This window comes from Monocercomonoides exilis, assembly GCF_001643675.1.
Source record: "Monocercomonoides exilis strain PA203 chromosome Unknown scaffold41-876177, whole genome shotgun sequence".
Lineage (NCBI taxonomy): Eukaryota > Preaxostyla > Oxymonadida > Polymastigidae > Monocercomonoides > Monocercomonoides exilis.
The window spans coordinates 758,111-780,126 of NW_027150586.1; the positions used below are offsets into that span (position 1 = coordinate 758,111).

The 22,016-nt window shown below is 33.5% G+C and overlaps 7 protein-coding genes across 7 annotated transcripts; 2 read left to right on the plus strand and 5 right to left on the minus strand.

Annotated features, from left to right (window-relative positions):
• Positions 1-183: 183 nt before the first annotated feature.
• On the minus strand, positions 184-1,361 carry MONOS_5294 (glyceraldehyde-3-phosphate dehydrogenase(GAP)). Its single transcript, XM_067875428.1, has one exon. The coding sequence runs from the start codon at positions 1,341-1,343 to the stop codon at positions 285-287; it is 1,059 nt and encodes a 352-aa protein (XP_067722613.1). The 5' UTR covers positions 1,344-1,361; the 3' UTR covers positions 184-284.
• Positions 1,362-5,339: 3,978 nt separating this feature from the next.
• MONOS_5295 (uncharacterized protein) lies at positions 5,340-8,570 on the minus strand (the record flags this gene model as incomplete). Its single annotated transcript, XM_067875429.1, has 1 exon — positions 5,340-8,570. The coding sequence occupies one exon, from the start codon at positions 8,568-8,570 to the stop codon at positions 5,340-5,342; it is 3,231 nt and encodes a 1,076-aa protein (XP_067722614.1).
• Positions 8,571-10,402: 1,832 nt separating this feature from the next.
• MONOS_5296 (uncharacterized protein) lies at positions 10,403-10,648 on the minus strand (the record flags this gene model as incomplete). The annotated part of the gene is made up of 1 exon (XM_067875430.1): positions 10,403-10,648. The coding sequence occupies one exon, from the start codon at positions 10,646-10,648 to the stop codon at positions 10,403-10,405; it is 246 nt and encodes an 81-aa protein (XP_067722615.1).
• Positions 10,649-10,837: 189 nt separating this feature from the next.
• Positions 10,838-11,320, minus strand: MONOS_5297 (uncharacterized protein; the record flags this gene model as incomplete). The annotated part of the gene is made up of 1 exon (XM_067875431.1): positions 10,838-11,320. The coding sequence occupies one exon, from the start codon at positions 11,318-11,320 to the stop codon at positions 10,838-10,840; it is 483 nt and encodes a 160-aa protein (XP_067722616.1).
• An 896-nt stretch (positions 11,321-12,216) lies between these two features.
• MONOS_5298 (uncharacterized protein) lies at positions 12,217-12,510 on the minus strand (the record flags this gene model as incomplete). Its single annotated transcript, XM_067875432.1, has 1 exon — positions 12,217-12,510. The coding sequence occupies one exon, from the start codon at positions 12,508-12,510 to the stop codon at positions 12,217-12,219; it is 294 nt and encodes a 97-aa protein (XP_067722617.1).
• Positions 12,511-17,747: 5,237 nt separating this feature from the next.
• MONOS_5299 (uncharacterized protein) lies at positions 17,748-18,976 on the plus strand (the record flags this gene model as incomplete). Its single annotated transcript, XM_067875433.1, has 3 exons — positions 17,748-17,817; positions 17,874-18,364; positions 18,422-18,976. The coding sequence occupies 3 exons, from the start codon at positions 17,748-17,750 to the stop codon at positions 18,974-18,976; spliced, it is 1,116 nt and encodes a 371-aa protein (XP_067722618.1).
• A 1,144-nt stretch (positions 18,977-20,120) lies between these two features.
• Positions 20,121-20,778, plus strand: MONOS_5300 (uncharacterized protein; the record flags this gene model as incomplete). The annotated part of the gene is made up of 3 exons (XM_067875436.1): positions 20,121-20,225; positions 20,606-20,640; positions 20,703-20,778. 3 exons carry the CDS (start codon positions 20,121-20,123, stop codon positions 20,776-20,778), a joined length of 216 nt encoding a protein of 71 aa, XP_067722619.1.
• Between the last annotated feature and the right edge of the window lie 1,238 nt (positions 20,779-22,016).

A 22,016-nucleotide genomic window follows, 5' to 3' on the forward strand; every position in this document is an offset into this window, starting at 1 on the left:
TTAATTTTAACAATCAAAACATTTCATTCTAAAATTAAAAAAATAATGTTGAATACCAATAATTTAAAAGTCCTTCGATCAGCAATACGCTATAAAAAAATATAGCATGTATTCAGAGAATTTTACTCTTGTAACATTTTTAATTTTAAAAAACCATTTTACATGATTGGCATATAAAAATGATTCACTTATAAATTAGCTTTAATTATTGAACTTAATGAATGGATAAAAAATTTCTTTGTTAAAGTTAGAAAACAAAAACTATAAATGCTCAATGAAATAATTTAGCACTTATCCTTGCAGCAGCAGCAGCAAGTTGATTGGCCCATAACCTTTGCAATAAGATCAACAACACGATTTGAATATCCCCATTCATTGTCGTACCATGACACGATTTTAACCAAATCGTCTTTGACCATGGTGCACTGTGCATCGAAGATGGATGAATGGCGGTTCTGAATGATGTCAGATGAAACAATTGGTTCATCGCAGTATTCAATAATTCCTTTCTGAGCACCTTGTGATGCAGCTTTTATTGCTGCATTAACGGTTTCTTTTGTTGCTGGTTTTTCAGTAACGAATGTGAGATCGCAGCATGATCCAGTTGGAACTGGAACACGGAGTGCGTAGCCATCAAGTTTTCCCTTCAAAACTGGAATAACTTCACCAACGGCTTTGGCTGCTCCAGTTGTTGTTGGGATAATATTGCAAGCAGCATGGCGAGCACGACGTAAATCGTCGTGAATTTGATCGCAGATTCTCTGATCGTTTGTGTATGCGTGAACTGTGACCATCAGACCACGAACAATACCGAATGTGTCGTTCAACACTTTAGCAATTGGAGCCAAGCAGTTTGTTGTGCATGATGCATTTGACACGCACAAATGTTCTGGTTTCAAGTGTTCATCATTGACACCGCAAACGATTGTTGCATCACATTGATCCTTTGTTGGGACTGTGATGATAACTTTCTTTGCTCCTGCTTTGATATGACCGTCATATCCGTCCTTCTTTCCATTTGCACGGGCCCTGTAGATTCCAGTTGATTCAATCACAACATCAATTCCAAGAAGATCCCAAGGAAGTCCAGACGGATCAGTCTTCTCACCAAGAACATAAATGAGATCATCTCCAACCATGATGTTTCCATCGCTTCCGCGATAAGAAACTGGCTCGTCCAATTTTCTGTAAACAGTATCCCATTTCAACAAATGAGCCAAAGATTTTCCAGCTGCAAGATCGTGGATAGCAACAATCTTGAACAAATCTTTTCTTTGACGAAGGATACGGAACACAATTCTCCCAATTCTTCCAAAACCGTTAATAGCAACACGAATAACCATTGATTCTTTTTTGATCGGACACCCTTAATTTCTATTGTGATCAGAAAGGAATAATTTGATATAATTAATATAAAAATCTTTTAAAAAATCCAATTTAAAAATCAAATTTTATGGTTGTTTTATTAGAATTTTCTTTTTTGATCCACCATTGAGACCTGAAGAAATTAATTGTTGCAACATTTTTTCAATTCCCAGTTGCATGAAAAATCGGTGAAGAAAGTTGTTGATATCCAAAAAATTAATTGGAATCAAATACACTGGCTCACAAGAGCACTTACAGAAAAAATTAATAATATAAATTTTTCAAAATTTGATTATTAGCAATTCCTGAAAATGATTTTTTATTTTTTATTTTTTGTAAAAAGATCTGGAGTTTTTTGTTTTATTTTTAAGATCAAAGACTTCCTCAAATTTTCACGAGCTTTTTGTTTTGAGTATTCTGAGTATTGTTATTGTTATTGAACAAAATTTCTTTACAATTTTGGTTATTTTTCATTGTTTTACACTTCGTTTTTTTATCACTTTTTCCATTTCACTATATTTCGATAAATTAAAGATTTTGTAGTGATATTTGAGTTGTAATGTTTTTTAATGTTGAAAAATAGTTGGAAAAATGATTGATATGTGTATCACCAAAATTTTGAAATGAAAAAATATATTTTGAAGTTAAACCATAAAAATACCCAAAAACAAGATTTTTATTAAAAAATAATCTCGATCACAAAAAATTCAAGATTTTCTTTTTTTTGTATTCCTTTGTTTATTGATAATTTTCATATTTTCCCTTTTGAATTAACGAAATAACTTATTTATTCAAATGTATTCTTCAATTTATCGAAATTTAGAGAAATGGAAAAATTGATAAAAAAACGAAGTGTTCAATCATGTGAAAAAACCAAAACTGTAAAGAACTCAAGTTTAAAAGCAATGATATAACTCGAAACACTCAAAACAAAAAGCTCGTTGAAATACGATCTAGACTATTGACTTAAAAATAAAACAAAAAATACCAAATTTTTTAACTTCAATTTAAAAAAAAAACAGCATCCTCAATAATTGCGCCTATTAACATTTTGAAGGTTTCCTGTAATTTCATTTATGCAGAAGTGCTCCTGAAAACCAGAAATTTTTGACCCCAACTAATTATTTGGGAACAGTGACATTTCTCACCCAAATCAATTTCTAGAATTGTTAATTTGGTCCAGAAATATGACAAATTTTATTGGAATCATAACTTTTTTCAGGGTGTTTATTTTTTCGAAGGCTGTTTGTCATTGGGAAAATATTTTGTATTGGTGTTTAAAAATATCCATAACTGTTTCAAAAACAAATGTTTTACTGGAATAAAGAAGATGATTTTTTTGTTGAGCTTTTTCATTTTTCAAAGCACATTTGTTAATATTCAAAGGAATAATTCGAGCCAAAAATTTTGAAAGTTAAAAGATAATATCAAAAATATTAATACAATACAAAAATGTCTGAGTTGAACATCAATAACATCATTTTTTTAAAATGAGTCATTTGGCTTTTTTCTTTTTTCTTTCTTTCTTTTTTTTCTTTTCTTTTCTTTTTTTTCCTTTTCTTTTTCTTTTTTATTTTTTTTTTTTTTTTTGCAAAAAAGCACTTTGATGACACACACTGATACAAAGCAAATTCGACTTATGGATATTTTTGTTAGAGTCTGACATCTCGATTATTCTTTTTGAAAAATTGAAATGTTTATTATCTGGGTTTAAATAAATTGAACCGTATTTGATCTTTTTTGTCGATAAATATATCAAAATTTTCCAAAATGCACATATTTACACATCAAATAAATTTGTGTATTTTTATTCACAAAGTTTAAAAATTAAATGGAACAATCACAAAAAATTACAGAATAAAATTCAATTTTATTCAACTCTGATATTTTTCATTTGCGACTTTTTAAAAAGAGCAACTCTTATGTTATTGATTTGTTCATTTTTTCTTAATCCTTTTTGAAAAATTATTTAAAACTTCTTTTTTGGTTATTTTAACGTTTGATTATATTATTTGAGACAAAATTTTATGTTTTATGAATTTTGTTCCACACAATATTTTCTTTCATTTTTCTCAATTTTTTAATTTTGCTTATTTTTTGATAGAGAACAAAAGATTTTTTTATGCTGCTATTGCAGAATAACTTTGGAACAAATCTTTGTTTTTTCATAAATGCAACAATTTTATCCCATTTCTTCATTCTTTGGAAAAAAGAAAAAAAATGGTTATGTGCTTTGATTAGAGATCAATGGAAAATTTTTATCCACTAACGTCACATTTAGCCAGAGTATTGAAACTTCTAAAAAAGTGAAAAATTATCAAAACAGAACAATATTAATGAATAGAACAATAAAATTTCTTACATGTCTCAAACAGACAAAGGTTCACAACATTGAATGATCAGAGATCTAACAACTTTAATGTGGTTGAGTTTTGGACAAATAGAGAATTTAATTGTTCAATTTTATATACTACTGTTTCTAAGATGTTTGTTTTTTGTAACAAATTGAAAATTTAAACATTTCATCACTCTTTTTCAATGAAATAATCAATTTTTGTTTGAATGCAATGAAAAAATTTCAAGAAATAAAATTTCTTTAACTTATAATTTAAATGACAAATATATAATAGAAAACATAATTTAAAACCGAATTTCAAAGTTTTGAAAAAAGCTTTGTTGACTAGATAAAGTAACAAAAAAAATTTAAAAATTCACATTTTCTCAGAAAACAACAACAGAAATAAAAAAACAAATCATCAATTAATGGCACAAAGCAGGCTACAAATGTTCACATAAGTGCTGAAAGCCATTACATGCTTTTCAACAGTCAGCAAACAAAAACAAAAACAATAAAAAAAAAGGCACCAATAAGAAAAAAAGTTCCGTAAAAAAGTTAATCCTATTTGAAAAAAAAATACACATAAAGTTCTTTTTAAACGAAAATTTTGATAACTATTCATAAAATGAAATATAGACCCTTAGATCCAACTTTTTTTCTGTAAATGTTCTTGGCATTTGAATGGGCACAATTATTCAGGTGAATATAAATAACAAAAATGAAAATTACGAATGTAATATTTAGATGAACAACTGAACAGAATAGATGATTCACATTTTCGAAAAATGGATTTGGAATGCTTATATAGCTGTTCTATTTGTGGGAGTTTTATCTTTGTATTCATTCATTTCTATATCATTCTCATTTTCGTCTGATTTTTTCTGATTTTTCTTTAATGAATCTTCGAAAACAGAATCAAGCTTTTTCTTGACTTTCCTTCCGCATGGCCAGTTAATATTCAAAAAGGTTTCAAAAATTGGTAAAATGTTTCCAACGAATCCCAAATAAACAAATGTTCCTCCTAGAGATGTGAAAAGAGTCATCAAGCTCACTTTGACAGAATGGTGAGTTATTAAAGAAGTCTTGTCAAGTCTGAAATATATATTCATTCCAAATCCGAAGATATCAAAAAGGCTATTTTCATCACCTTTCGAACCAGCTTCAAACGATATTTTATTTACGAGATGCCCTCTTTCAGGTAAGAAAGTACGAAAAACATTGCTTTTATAGTATATTGAATGGAAAAGATCGATTGTGACATTTGTTGAGACAGGCCCACCTAGAACACTATCATAGTTATTGATAAACACTTGTTGAAGTTTCGATAACTGATTTTGCTTTTCTTTAGATTTATTTTGTTCCGGTATTGCTGAATCAACACTGGCCATAACCTTTATTGCTCTACAAGATGCACCTTTTTCGGTTGAATGAAATGAAACATAATTCATAGTATTTTGTGTAAGCTGTTGGCTTATTTCTTGCTCTTGAAATGTGATAGTACACAAATGTGTTTCTGGATAATATTTCTTATCTGAAGGCTTTTGGGAACAATTATAATAAACTGAATTACTATTTGAACTATACCAATCTGAAAAATTTAACAAATGTTAAAAAAAAAGTTAAACCAAATATCTTGTTAAGAAATAAAAAATATCACACTGAATGGATCATATTGCGTTTTGCCAATTCCCAGTTTTTCTGAACAAACTCCACTTATTTCAGTTGAAAAATCAGCACCCTCGACGCAACTTCCAGCATAATCTATCAATGTGACCTCAATAGTGACTTTTTTATTTTCGAATTTAGAAATTCCTTTTGAAGTATAATCCGTCGAAGAATCAACATATGATTGAGTTTCATTAACGTTGAAAAACGCAAAATTGACAATAACTTGAAGGGCAAACCCAAGGACAAATGAAATACCAATAATAGATACAAAGCCTCCCAATGTTGTTTTTCTGATGTACTTAATTGATGAATGAGTTTCAGGATCGATTTCATCAACATACTTGTCAGAGAATCTATCCAATTTGAACAAATAGGCTTTCGTTGGGAAGCATAGAAGCAATGTTGCAACCAAGATACCAACGCAAACTGGTATGACAATCACACAAATTTTTATGATTGATTCAAACTCGTTCGGCTCCAACGAAGATGGCTGAGAAATATGGTATTCATAATCATAACCTTTATTCATTGCTGCTGAACCAATTGGGCAAGTAAAATCGTTATCGCATTCAGTAATTCTATTTGATTCTGGATTATCAGAGTAGTTCCCAATTGGAACAGGGCTGCATCCAATATATTTTGCATCTCCATATTTATCATATGTTCCTGGAGGACATTTTTTGCATTCTATCTCGTCATAATCATCACAGTATTCACCAGCATCACATTCCACGCAATCGTCATTACTTTCTTTCGATCCAAGTGCACAAGGAACGACATTTGTGAGATTGAAAATGCGAAATACATCAACTGCCCCAGGAACGATTGTTCTGTCTTCATTTACTTGTCTTCCACCAAAGCAAAAAACACTTCTTTCAAATATTGTGCAGCCTGCTTCTACGATATCAATGTGAAAGTTGTTTCCCAATGAAGATCCGTCGTCTTCTGTCACTTTGACTTTTCCAAATTTGTCTAATTCAACAATCTTGAATGAATCCATTGCATGATCTCCATTTTTCCCTCCAAACATGAGAATTTTATTTCTCACTTGCAATGTCATTCCATCAACATAATGAAAGAGAGAATCCTCTTCGAAGAAATCTCTTTCCTTAATCTTCTCCGAATTTCTTAACAATGTGTTTGATTTTTTTTCAAAGATTCGATTTGAATGCTCAAATTGAGTTGAGTTTTTTATAATCTTAAAATTCTCACTCAGATCCCAAAGGCAATATGTGTTTAAAGGCTGCGTTCCATATTGACCTCCAATTGACACAAGCACAGGCCTTATTTCAGAATTTTCTTCATTGATTTGGTGGCTAGTATTTGCAATGTGAGATTCGGAATAATGTGGTAAGTATCTATGTCCTTTTGAATTGATGCTTGCCAATTTTTTTGCTTTTCCAAATAAACTTTCATTCATGATATTTTCACTTGATGAACTTGATATTGTCATGTTCATCACAAAAAGGGCTGGCTTGAACGCTTCCACCCCTTCGCTGTAAATCTTCCATGTTCCAGTTCCAAAATTGAAAACCGATAGATCTTGATTCAATCTTCCATCATATAATTTACCACCTGATACAATCAAATAGTCCATATAAATTGTTGCAGATGCCCCAATAACTGGTTTCGGTTGTTTCTGAGAATCCTTCCCCAATAATTTCCAAATAGAACCTTCAATATCGTATTCCCATAATTCGTTTGAAGGTTCAATTTTTCCTGTTCGTGGATTTGGACCCAAACCTCCGAATAACAACATTTTACCTTTTTTAAAACAAAGCGCAGCTAATTCTCTTGCTGGAGGAATAATTGGAGAAAAATCTGCAGGCAGCTCGCTCCATTCATTATTGTGCATGGAATATCCAAAAAAATCATTTAATATTTCTCCAGTAACAGGATCTCGTCCTCCAAATACAAAAAACTGATCCATGAATTTCCCGATAATTGGATTTATTCGAGGAGAAGGTGCAAATTCTTCATTTGTTATTATTGATATAAACGGAGTATAATATTGATTTGAATTAATTAATGAATTTTGCGTTTTTAAATCCTTTTCCATTTCATGATTTGTACATTTTAAATCCAGATATTCATCATTAAGAATCTTCTTTCGGTATTCTCTTCTTCGTTCAATTGCTTTTGGAGAATACATTTCCTTTTCTGATTGATAAAAAAATAAATCATCTTTCATTACAACAATCAAATCTGAATTGATTCCTCGTTGCGTTCTACCTCCAAAAATGAAAAGGTTACCATCTTTGTCAATGTCACATCCACAATAAACACGACGTAAATCTTTTCCATCAGAATTATTTGTTTCGTTGAGTTCAATTATCTTAAATGTAACAAGACGTGGGAAATTCCAGACTTTGTAGACACTTTGGCTGCAATTTATAATTATCAATGAATTGTATTCTTTTCTTGTGTTGCTTGCAGAACAACCACCAATAATGTAAAAAAATGCTCCATCTGAAGTGAAGTATGATGCATATCCAAAATTCGTTCGAGATTCTGGCACATTACTGTCATTTCCATTCAAACTAGTTATTTTCAACTCCTCCCAAACTGGATTAGTTTCAAATATTTTTACTCTGTAAATTTTGAGTGTTGTTTCTGCACTGCTTCCTGTATCTCCTCCGAAAACAACAACGCAGCTATTCGAAACCAGCATTCCTGCCCCACTGCATGGCTTAGGAGCTTCTCCACTTGTAAAAATATTCACTTTCCTCCATTTTTTCGTTTCAGTATTAAATTCCCAAACATCATTCAGAAGCCCAGAAGTACCGATTCCTCCATATATATAAAGTTTTTTTCCTTCTGAAGCATATGCCATTGAATGTCTCGCTTCAGGAATTGTTTCTCCTTCGTACTCTTCCTTCCATGTGCATGTACTTGTATCGTATGACCACAGAGAATTTGACAATCCTGATTCTTTCCATCCACCCCAGATAAAAAATGTGTTGTTAATTCGAAATTGAGCAAAATTCTTCACCATTGGCATTTTGTTCTCAGAATTGATATGCTTACGCTTGATATTAAGAGGATAGAGATTAACAATATAAGCATCTGAAAGCGTAGCATCTTTCTTTGTTGTCCCTCCAAAAATGAATAAACTTTGCTTATCCCCATCTTGGAAATACTGAACAAGTGAAGAATAACGAGGGTTAATATGTGAGCCAAAGGGAGGTAATGTTGTCATTGTTTTGACAATTTGTGTTTTTGCTACATCTTGAGCAATGCTTAATGAAAAACACAGCAAAATAACAAAATCCATAATTTCTGATCAAAATATAATTAAAAATTTTCAATTCGATAATACCATTATTCATAAATTGAATAACTCAAAAATTAAATAAACCTGAATGATGTATTGGAATTTTTGTTGTCACGTCCGTCAGCTATTTTTGTTCAAGTTGGTGATATATATATATATTATAATTATAATTATAATTATTATTATTATTATTATTATTATTATTTTTTTTTTTTTTTTTTTTTTTTTTTTTGAAAAGCTTGTCTAATTTGGTGCACATGTTAATTCATTAAAATAATTTCTTTGCATATTTTTTTGCATAAATATTCGAAGTTTAACATTTTCTATCTTCTCCCATAAATAGATTTCTTTAATTTTCTTTGAATGAATTGTTCCTTGATAAGATTTATTATGCATTGATTGTGCAGTAATGTTCATTTATTTGTCGCATTCTTATTGGTTATTCCATAACTTTTCTGTTAACCACATTAGCAATTTGAACTTTCAAAATTACTTTGATTTTTCATTTTTCAATCGTTTTTTTGAAAGTATTTCAACTATATAATTCAAACATTCATTTCTGTGAGGAAGATGGTTTTTTGAAAACACTGAGTGAATCTTCAATTGGAATATTCTAAGAATATTCTAAAAAAAAAAAACTCTTTTTCGATGAATTATTCCTAATTGATTTATCTTTTTCTTCTTCTCATCAGTATTCGTTCCCATTTCCACACCACTCGATCGCTTCTTTCTTCTAATTGGAGCAACCGACTTCTTCTACCTTTTAAGATTTCCATATGACCCTGTTGTTCATGTTAGAACTGAATCTCAAAGAGAAACATCTGGAAGATTGATTGCTTTTGATGAGAACAGCCATCGTTTCGAATGGTGCGAATGGAAAAATTCAAACGGTGGAACTGGTCATGGCGGTGCACTTAATGTTGAGTGCACAAATGCAAATCTCACAATCCATCTTGTTCGTTTTTTGATTGTTCAACAGGTGATCATGGTGGAGTATTATTTTGTACAAATTTGCAAAATGTGAACATCGCAATATCCAATTTCACAAATTGTTCTGCTGCTCCATGAGCAGCAGTTCATACGTGATATCCGCAATCTATCTATATTTATCACATTTCAGAAAATAGAATTGAAAGTCGTTCAATAACAAACTGGTGTGGAACCGGTTGGGAAATAGTGCTCGACGAAATGCCATCGTGTGAAATATTATTGTTTAAAAACCGTACCTGCATTGCAAATACTGGTGGCGATGTGGCTGACTCTCTCACATTTCATAATCCTCCAAGTAACAAACCAATTCAGTTTTTGGTTAATGATTGCCAGTTTATAAATAATAAACTGAATGCTTCATCCACTTATGGAGGTGCAGCGATGTTTTTCAGAGACACATATTCCTGGATGAATGAAGTCAAATTCATCACATTTTGTTTCTTGGATAGCAACACAGCAACAAGTGGCAGAGGGAATGATGTGTTCTTTAACCGAAGCATCATCACCCAATCTCAATTCGAGAATTGCGGTTCAACAACTCCAACATAAAGAGTGTGAAATAACAATACAGCTGATAATACCGTGTTCAATGGCTGACTCCCTCTCATCGCGCAGAACAAAATCGTTGCCAGCAATGGAACTAATTCTGATGCCTGTGGCAGACCCCAACAGACCCCATGCGCCACCATCGAGTATGCCCTCAATGGCTTCATTTCCCTCCTCCAAGACACCTCCCTCACACTCCTCAGCTCAACATTTATCCCCAATCAAACACTCACATTCCGTGCCCCATATACAAGAATCACAGGAAATGGCACAACTGCCACCACCATTGCCTCCAGTGGCATTCCCCAACCATCAAACTCATATTCACAGTCATCGCAATCAACATCATCATTTTCATCATTTTCTTCATTTTCATCAATATCAACATCTTCTTCACCAGATCCATCTGCCTCGTCTGCCCTCTTCCAACAGACCCAGGGCTCCCTCACAGTCTCTGCCCTCTCCATTGCCCACAACTCCTCAAATCAAATCACCCCCATCCTCTTCCACCTCTCCCAAAACTCCCCTTCCCTCAACCTCAACACAACCACCATCACCGGAACAACCTCCATAACAATAAAAACTCCCCTCTTCTTCCTCACTGCTGGCTCCCTCGCCCTCAACCACACAGCAATCGCCAGTCTCCCCCTCAACAGTCAAAGCATCTTCCACCTCGCCTCCCTCACCGCTCCCCTTGCCCTCAACTCCTCCAACATCACCCACATCACCTCCACTGCCACCCCCACCAGCTGTGTCCTCTCCTCCACCACCTCCCCTGCCCTCTCCCTCTCCCTCGCAAACTGCACCATCACAAACATCAACTCAGAACAGTTCAGCCAACAGACTGCCACAGATGGCGGGTGCATCTCATTCGCCTCATCTGCCCCTGCCAACTCCTTTTCAGTGAGTGACACAGCCTTCTCCAGCTGCTCTGTGAGCGAGGATACAAGTTCTGGAGGAAGAGGCGGTGCTCTCATGATCGAGTTCAATGAAGGCTCACAAGTGTCAGAATCCTCCTTTTCCATCACCAATATCGTGTTTTCAGCCAACAAGGCCAGCGTCGGAAGAGATATGTATTTTGTTTGTGAATCCCTTGTTGCTTCTGTGAACGAGTCTTCATTCGCCTTCATGAGAAGCATCACTCAAAAAGAAAATACGATTGCTGGACATGACAGAACAGAAGCATTTGGCAACTGGAATGTCGATTTGTTTATATTTCTTGACGGGCATTCAGCTGAAAATGAACATGTGGATGGCATTCCTGGCATCAAAGCAATGCATTGTTGAACATCAAAGATGCCCTCCAAGAGCATACGCAACGCGATGGGTTTTCTGAAGAAGATGCAGATCATAAGGCAGAAATCATTTCATTAGCTGACTTGTCGGTGAATTTATGTGCAAATGAAGTCAAAGTCTAAGAAATTTGAATAGATGGCACACAAAATAAAAGAAAACATCTCACATGTGCATTTGTTGAAATCAACTTTGCTTGTTTGACATTTATTCTCTTGTTTCAGAGAATTTTCCTTTGAATGTGAATGCCAAAAAAAAATTATGTTCCTACCATCATTTCATTTTTCGCAACCCTCAACTGTTTCGAAGCTGTGTAATCCATCGGAGGCTAATTTGGAACTCGTCCATTTCACAAGAGGATTGCTCTAATACTCTTGTTTTTTCATCTGAACCTCTTTTTGCTTCCAAATGAAAAATGAAAAATCATCCAACTTCTTTATTGAACTCCGTCTGATTGATTTTTCTGAGTTCAAAATAACTCGTTTCATTGGAACATAACTTTTGTTGAATTTCTGCGAGTGATCGAATATTTCTTTTGCGATTATACATTAACAAGGATGAAAAGGCTTGTTGAAGATTACGAGGGGATTTGAAAGAAAAGAATACAAAAACATTATTTGTTTCTAATCGAAGAAGAAGAAGAAGAAGAAGAAGAAGAAGAAGAAGAAGAAGAAGAAGAAGCCATTGAACCCTTCTGCTGAACAGGCGAAGCAGCTTGTGGAGAATGCTGCATTTGTGTTTGTCAGTTAATTGCAGCATCGGCAGAAGGAGAAGGAGAAGGAGAAGAAGAGAAAACAACAGAGGTTGATGTTTGAATGTGAGGTTGAAGACGAGAAGAAGAAGAAGTAGGCTGAGGAGGATAATGCTGAGCCATTGGTGTCTGTTGGGGCTGATGCAATGTAGATGGCTGCTGAGATGGCAATGGAAGAGGGGTTGGTATTGGAATATTTGTGTTCACATTGACATTCACATTCATAGGAACAGAAAGAGAAAGAAAAAGAGAAGAAGAAGAAGAAAAAGAGTATGAAGTTAACATTTCATCAGATTCAGTGGGGTTATCAAGTACTACTGACAAATATTGAAGATCAGGTTATGACGAAGCGCTTTTTGAATAAAACTGAGATGCAGATTGTGAAGCTGAAGAAGGCATTTTTTGAGGAGTTGATTGATGAGACGATGATAATGGTGTGATTGAAGGAGAATGTTTAACCAACTCATCACATCCCACAAAAGAGCCGCTTCTGCCAAACACTCTCAACAAACAAAAAAAGAAACTGTTTTTTCTCTCTTTCAAGCTCATATCAAGCATTGTCATGCTATGCAACATGCATAACAGATGGCAGAAGTGACGAATGTTATCGTTGAATGCCATCCAAACAGGGATAATCTCAAAACTTCTGAATCTTTTGAAAAAGGATAAAATGGCTTCTCTCTCTTTGCGGTATTCCTGTTCGTAACCAATCTGTATTCATTCAAATATCAGCTTAAAAGAAATATGAACGAAATAAAAAAAATCAAACCATCTTTTTGGTATTTAAATATTTTCTCTTATCCAATGGACCGGTAATTATTAGCCCAACTGGATTTCTTGTTCTCCAAAATTGCCTCTCGCCACATAAAAAACAGACAACTGGACAATAAATGACTGGCATCGAAAGTCATCGAAAGTTGAGTGAATTCATTGTGAAGCTGGCTGTGATATCAGATGAAAACACATATTCTCCAAATTAACTCCTTTTCAGAGACTTATTCATTGCCATGTCTTTGTTGATGGCTTTGCAGCAGACTTCGTGCAAAATTCAATCGAGATTGTTGTTGAGGCCTGCTGAGTGTTTTGTTCAACTCGCTTCCTCCATTGTCCAACCCCTCAATTCCCTTTCCTTTTCCACAAAGAAAATCTCCCAATAAAAAATCACACAAAACAAATCCTGAAACAAAAAATATACCAAGTGAAATACATTTCCCTCGAAATGAACAAGAGGTTCAATTCAATATTTCGGATATTCTGTTAGCTTTTTCTGCATCTTGCTTGAGTTATTTTTCATTCAAAATATCGCAGCCAGCGTTATGCCACACATTTTGCAATTTTCACCTGGTTCAAATTTCATGCTGGTTTTCTCCACCAATTCACTTTTTGCAAGCAATCGATACAAACAGCCACTCGCTCCTCCATCTGTAGACAAAATCCATTCCCATCTGCAGTAATATAACTCACATGGGTGCATCTGTGGTCGTGTTCTCAAGAGCTCAAACATGCACATATGCAGAAAAGCATCAATCAAAAATTTTCACTTTAAAAATTACAGGTTGTTAACCCTTATTTATTTTTACCATCAGCAGATTTTTTTTTCTCTGATTTGTTTGTTTTGAGACAAAAACACTAAATGGCAAAAGAGGTTTAGACTCCAGTGTTATTTAAAAAATTTTTGATTTGGTATTTTTAATTCTTTTGATTCTATTGCACCACGATTATACAAAAATGAATTTATCAATTGTTTTGGATTCATTTTGCAATGTTTCAGTTTCTTTCGAACAAATAAATATTTCATGGTATATCTATATTTTGAGAAACGATTGTTCTGATGATTAATTGTTTTATTTTCCAATTTTTCAGAAAAACTGTTGCTATTGGAAAAATGCACTGACGCTGAGCAGAAACTGAAAATCATTGAATTAAATGGAATAATTGATGGAATGAATAAAGAAGAATTCGAATCAATTTTCAACGAAGAAACATTCAACAAAATAGAAAAAATGATTGAATAAAAGAAAATGGATTTTGGAAATGCAATTTAGCTTTTGAAGCATGCTGGATATTGCAAAGCGATGAAAAGCATATGGAGTCTGAATTTAAAAAATACTTTGTCGTGCAAAAGATTTGAGGAGATGATTATTGATGAAGAAAAGAAAAAAGAAAGAAAGAACGAAAAGCTTATGATTGATCTGTGCGAATGCCATCTTTAGTTTCATGTCGAATTTTCTTCGAATTTGATTCAATATATATGTCCTGCCTGCTGAAATTAGCCTTGAAGAAAGAAGAAGAAGAAGAAGAATCACAAAGGGATGTGGAAATGACCTTGCTAGCTTTGAGGAATTCAAAATATGGTGAATGAACAAATCTATTTCCTTTTTGACAAAACAGAATTTTCTTTCTTAATTTTTTATTAGGATATAACAGATAAATTGTATTTGAATGAATTCAAAGAAATCACCCAAAATCATCAGGAACATCACAATTTGACGCCATTTGCCTATCACCCTGCTTGGCTATTTTTCATAAAAAGATTGAAATATGACAAAAGCTTGGAAGAAGATTTTGTGAATGAATTGCATTTTGGAAGAGAAGCAGCAAGAGAACTGGATGAGCTTTCAAAGTGTGTGGATTGGAAGAGAGAAAAAGAGGAAAAAGGAGAAAAAGAAGTGAAAGAAGAGCTTATTTTGATGAGATGGATAAAAACATTGACATTTTATTTTTATCAGTTTTGATTGTGGAATGAAGATTTTGTTGGGCTCATCAACGACATTGCTCAAGTGTTTCGAGCAGCGAAGGAAAATTACAGCGATATTAGCAATCAATGCATTTATCCATTGAGTAATGCAGCAGAAAATAGAGTTGTGAAAATTGAAGACTTGCCGAAAGGCAGGGCAATTGATGCTGTTTTGGAGGAAATGCAGCAACCAACGTTAAATAATGATGTTGTGTATGATTGCTTGAAAGTCCTTGAGAATGTTTCGGAAAGATTGAAAGAAAAGAATAAAGATGAAAAGGAAGAAGTGAAAAGAAAATTAACAAACATGGAGATATTCGAAAAGCTGGAAGAAGAAGGATACGAAGATATCATCACCAGCTTTTATGAAACATTAAATATTTTTAACATACGACATTATCATACACTGCTGTTGGAATTTTCTGATTATTTTGTGAATGTTTGAGAAAATTCATTGTATTTTGTAACTCATAATTTTTATTTTTCATTTAACATCTTTTCACAGAATAGAAAACGGACTGTCTTTGAATCTTCTGCTGAAAGTTTTTTCAACTCACTATATCAAAATAAAATTAAAATAAAAGCATCTTTAAATGTTTCTTCTTCATCTTCATTATCTTCTTCTTCGTTGTTTTCTTCCTCATCTTCCTATTCTCTCTATATTCCCTCTTTTTCTTTTTCTTCTTTTTCTGCTTCATCTTCTTATACTTACTCCAGCACCTCCAGCGCAATCGCTTCAGGCGACAGAACTTCATCTTCCATCTTCCATTCTCCATCCTCAATCCTCAATCCTCAATCCCTTCTCCACAATCTCCCCCGCTTAACACGCTGCAACACCTCGCCTTACCACTTCGTCGTCCAGCTTCACCATTAATTGCACTTCTCCAACGGAAGCAGCGTCTAGTCAAACAGATCGCAGATCGACGGGAACGCTTTCACCCATCCACAACAAAGATCCGCTTGCTCCCCGACTTCGTCCCCACCGACGCTGCAAGAGACGGAAGTGACGCCACAAGCAGAACTGAAAGCGTCACCGAAAGCGCCATATCGTTCGCGCACGCAACATCCACATACAGCACCGCCAGAAGCGCTACAACATATCCCCGCAGCGTCTGTTGCCCTCAGTTACGAAATCTTTTGATTTTCATACACCCCAGCCACCTCTCGATATCGTCCATCGCTCCGGTCGATGTGTATAGCGCTGCCACCGCAGATGCATCCGAAGGGTCAATCGCAGGTGCTGATGATGGCTGATCATCTCCTGCCGCCTTCTTCTCTTCGCTTCTCCGCCTCTGGAATGGAGAAGCAGTGAGGCTGACAGCTGCGGACGAGGAAAGAAAAACATTGGAAGAAGAAAAAGAAAAAGAAAAAAAAAAGATAAAGTTGCACATGAATGCTTCATTCAATCATTGCAAAACCTGTAGAATTCAAGGAGAAACTTTTTTATTTCTTTGCGTTGGTGTTTCCAACAGAAGAATACAGACTGGCGATGTTGACAAGGAAGCAGATGGTTGTGGTTGTGGATGCGGATAAGACGATTGTCAGTTCATTTGCAGAAGTTGAAAGTTATGAGAGGCAGAAAACGAGCTGATTGAAGATAACGATACTGCAGACTAAGCATTTTGAGAGAATGAGGTGAGAAATCGGTGAAAAAAGTGGAGATTTCTTGAAAAGATTGCTCTGTTTCCAAAACAGAAGGATTGAGAAGACAACTCAAAAGGGAAATCTTTTCATTTTTTTTAAATGGTCTTGCATCAAGATGTGGCCTGTGAAGTTGAAAGAAGAATTTCTGGCTTTTTCAAAGAAGACTGTGCGGCTTCAAAAATAATTCTTTCATTTCGAATAAGAAAGTCTTTTGCTCTCTTCATTCTTTTTGTTCGGCAAATGAATTGTCAGATTTATTTCTTCTTGATTTTTTGGTAAATAGAAGATGTTGTTAAATTCTTGTGCTTCCAGAACGCAGCCAATGGCGAACTTGTTTTTTTTACATTTCTCATTCAATCATCATTCGATTGAGATAAAATGACTTTGAGGTGTTAAAGTCATTTGATAAACCTCAAATAAAAATGCTTGTTTCAGTCATTGTTGCTCCACGAATCCTGAAGCATAACGTCTTTGAAAGTGGATATCCTTCGAATTTTTGTATTATTTTCCCATTTCAATGCTAAACTTGTTTGTAGTGCATTTCTGTATTTTGTTCCATTTTCACTTTAACTCGTCAATCCAAAATAATTATTGATTTATCAATTCCTTCATTTTCAATATTCTCTTGAGTCATCTTGGAAAAAAATGTCAGACAAGAAAATGGAACCAATCAAGTCCTTCAAGTCAACCAATAATATGTGTTCATGTCTTTCACTTTATCCACAAAGTGAAAAAAATCAATAATTCTTTTCGTTTTTGTTGGATTTGCTTTTTTGCGTTCATTCTCTCTTCAGTCAATTTCTATTTCCGTGCAATAAATTTGCTCAACTCCAAACCAATTTGAAATGAGAATTATTCAACAAAGCGAAAAAAATGAAAAACCAATAATGAATAATGATGATTTCATGTTGGTTTGATCAAAGAGAAACAAATCGTTCACTTTTCTGTCATTTTTAACACAAGATCACTGGCTTCGGTGAACATTCTTTTTCTCACACTAATTCTTACAAAGAAAGGCAATTGGTTTTGTGTTCGTTATGTTTCAATTTTTCAAAGCAAGCAACTAAATTTTTATTAGTCTTTTATTTCGTGAAGTGACGGATTATTTCGAACAATTTGAAAAATTATTGCTATTAATAGAATGAGCTCATGTAATGCTGATGAATGCACTGGGGCAATTCTGGAGATGTCAAGAATAGAGAAGTTTTCGAGTTTGTGAGTATTTGTTCGAATTTTCTGATAATAATGAAAATTATTATTTTTTCAGAAATATTTTCTGAGCTTGAAAGATGCAAGGAAGATGTACAAAAGCAAAAAATCCTTGAAATGAATAAATTGATTGTTGATATGGATAAAGAAGAATTTGAAACTATTTTTACGGTTCATTCGTGCAACAAAATACACAAAATTATTAGAGAAAAGAAATTGACTTTGGTAAATGCAATTGTGCTATTGAAGCACATTGGATGTTGCAAAGTGCTGAAAAGAATTTGGATTGATTACTTTGAAGAATCCTCTTTGAACAGAAGATTTAAGAAGATGATTATTGATGAAAAAAAGAAGAAAGAAAAAGATGATTATTTTCTTGTTGATCTCTGTGAATGCTATCTTGTGCTTTTCGACAACTTTTCTTCGAAATTGATTTCTATTCGTGCGCCTTGTCTTCTGAAAGTTGCTTTGAACAAAGAAAAATTCAGAGAGATTCAAAAAGAAGCTGAAACTGCGTTACTGGCTTTGAGTTGCATCGCAGAACATCAGGTTTTTGCGTTTATTCATCAAACTGCATAAAAATTGTATCTTATGCCTCTTTATAAGTTTCCTGAGCAAGAACTGCATTTGAATGAGATCAAAGAGATCATCAAATATCATCAAGTGCAACACAACCTCACTCAGCTTGCTTATCAGTCTGCTTGGCAGTTTTTTATAAACAGATTATACTTCAATGAAAATTTGGAAGAAGTCATCGTGAATGAGCTGCATTTAGCAGAAGAAGCAAGAAAAGAATTGGATGAGTTGTCGAAATGTGTTGATTGGAAAAGGAAAAAAGATGTGAGAGGAAAGGAAAAGAAAGAAGAGATTGCTTTATTGAGGTGGCTTCAAGCATTGGTCGTTTTCTTATCCTCAAGCAAATTGTGGAATGATGAATTTGCCGAGCTTATTGGAAGCATTGTTCAAGTATTTCGATTCGCAAAGGACAATTACGAAGAAATAGGAGAGCGGTGCATAAATATTCTGCTAAAAGAAGCTTTTGAATCTTTTTATGTGAAAGTTGAAGACTTTTTGAAAGAAGGAGCTTTTGATGTTTTGGAGAGGATTTCTCAATCGACATTGAATGATGAAATAACAATTAGTTGTTTGCAATTCTATTAATATTGTTTTGATCGAATTGTTGAAGAAGAGGTTGATTAAAATGAAGAATCGAAAAGAAAAGCAACAATAAGAAAGGCTTTTGAAAAAATGGAAGAAGAAGGATACGAAGATATCATCATAAGCTTTTATGAAATATTTAATTTTCTTTTCAGACGATATTATTATGGTTTATCGTCGAATATTTCTGATTATTTTGTGAATGTTTGAAGAAATTGAAATACCTGTCACTTTGAAACTCAAAAATCGATGAACCCTGAAATTACAAACCTGTTTTCCTAATCCTCTGTTATTTTATTTTGGAAATTTCAGATTTGAAAGCCTGGAAATTTTAAAATTGAATGAGTTTTGTTTTTATTTGATTATTTTTTCGAAGTTGTAAGTTTTTCATAAGTTTTATTTCTTTGGAGAGGATTTTTATCGTTCAAAAGCAAAGATCATGATAATTGTCAAAAACAAAGATGTTTTGAGATCATATTCATGAAAAAATTTATCTTTGAAAGGAGTTAAAACTATTCAGTGTTCATTTTTCAATATCTAATGTGAATTCTCAAACAGTAATTATTGTAAAAAGAAACATAATTCCAAAAATTGTTATTAATATTCCGAACGAAATCAACAACATTTTCAAATTTCATAAAAAACTATTCATTCTCATCATATGTTACACATTCACATTTTAATATTGAACTTTGCAAATTCTTCTATTCTTTCAAATCTGTTTCTTTCAGAACAATTTCTACTCCAATAAATAATAAAAATTTTTTTATTATTACAGATTCAAAAATCATCAATTGGCAAAATCACTATTTTATAACAAGTTTGAATTGAGAAATAATCGTTTCACAGAAGACATTGAAACCTCAAGTTTTAAATTTTTTGAAAATAAACATGGAACGTTTGAAATTAGAATAATCCCTTAAAAAAGAAAAAGAAAGACATAATTAGTCAAATGATGGAAGAGAAATAGTCACTCATATATGTTTAATACTAAGTTTATAAAATTGTATTAATATATTGTCAAATCTCATTTTTTCTTTCATTCAACCATAATAGATGATTTGACAACTGTAAATTCTTCATTAAACCTTTTTTTAGAGAAGCATTGAAAAAGAAAGGGTATAAATTATTTAACTCTTTATTTGTGATGGAGATGCAAAGCAAAAAGATTGGAAGTTTGGGCTTTTTTTCAAAGGAAGGAAAATCATCAAATCATAATTCAACAAACGCAGCTCAACGACGCGAACAAACGGTATTCGGAAGAATGACAAAGCATCCAACACCTAGTTCAATGACAGTCCCTCTTTTATTTGCCAGAACCAAATTGTTGCAAACAATGGAAGATATATCCATTTCATCCACAAAACACAGCAATTTTCAGTTAGATGACGAGGATGCACTTGAAGGCTCCACAATTTTTTGTGCAACATGCCCTTGATAGTTTATGCATTTATTTGCCTTGCTAGGCGAAACCAAAAGAATAACGCTGATTTCGACAGTTTCACAAAAATAACATTCAATTCAATCAAAGCCTTCATTCTTTGTTAAACTTGCTGCCATTTTCATTTTTATTTTATTGCATATGCAAAAATGCATTGGCTGATTTGAATTGAAAAATAAAATTTGGAACAGTCGTTGAACATCAACCACTTTGCATTTGTTGTGAGGTTTGAATAATTTATTCATTTATTCTGTGCCATTCGCTTTCACATTATCTTTTCCTTTTTAGGTATTTCAACAAGAGGCATTTTGAAGACATTCCAGATTATATTCAAAGGCATACAATTGATCAGAAAAGGCTCTGATGTTGAACGATTGTGCATTGGAAGGCTTTGCATGAGTAGAAATGACAACGTTATGGAGGAATTGAAAGCGAGCGATGATAGACAGGAAAAAGAAGAAGAAGGAAAAGAGAATGAAAGAATGGAGTTATTTGGAGGAAGAAGAAAGAGATGGAGGCAGGGCAAATGAAGAACTGAAAGCGAGGAACAAGAGATTGAGAATGGAGAAGAGTCAAATGGGATTGTCGATATTTCGCAATGGGAGTGCTTAGCAAACGAAGAAGGACAAAATGAGCAAGTGTTTGTTTGCACAAATAAATGATTTTTTTGAATGATGAATAATTTATAAAATTGAAAAAATAGAAAACGTTTTGATTTATTTTATTTTTTTTGATTTTTTTTTTTGGAAAATGTATTTTTTGAATTGTAATAACAAAATATAAAAAGCTTTTATTTTTATTTTTTATTTTTTTTTCAAGAATATATGCAGAGAAGGTTTCACGAAACATCTCCTCTCAATCAGCACAAACGTTCTCTCAAAAGTTTCATTTCGCAGAAAATAAACAGATGGGTATTTTTGAATGTCAAACATCGGATGCTTCCCAAAGTGGATGAAAAAGAAGAATTCAGAAGGAGTTAGAAAGGGGAGGATGAATAAAGGAGAAGAATGCATTTATATATTTTGGGTGAAGAAGCTGGAGAAGTGATTTGACAAGGTGAAATAGGAGAGAGTGTGAAAGAAAGAATGGAGAAGAGAGAAAATGAAGAGAAAGTTTGAGGGAGGAGATGACGATGATGAATCACTCCCCAAAAGACTTCTTTGAAGAAGAGGAGATTTGGAGTTTGAGGTTTGGGCAGAAAAAAGATTTCAGTTGGAGGGAAAAGATGTATTTATTTATGACACTTGGGAAGAATGATAAGGAAAATAGAGAAGGGAAGAGAGAGAGAGAGAGAGAGAGAGAGAGAGAGAGAGAGAGAGAGAGAGAGAGAGAGAGAGAGAAAAGGAAGAGAAACTGTGGAATAGGATTGAGGGAAAGAATAAAAATCAGCCAAAGGAGAAAGGTCAAATGAAAAGAAGATGAGAAAAAGAGAGAAGAGGAAGAAGAAAGAGAAGGTGGATGAACACTTGCAACAACAAAAACAGAACGATGAAGAAAGATTGCCACCTTATGTTTTCAGTGAAGATTGGAACAACTGGTGAAGAAGGAATCTCCATTTAATAGTGTTGGGAGAGGAGACATTTGATAATTCGAAATAGCACT

Bases quoted from the DNA above. Each gene is read 5' to 3' on its own strand.
- MONOS_5294 (XM_067875428.1), bottom strand. From the start codon at position 1,343: ATGGTTATTCGTGTTGCTATTAACGGTTTTGGAAGAATTGGGAGAATT.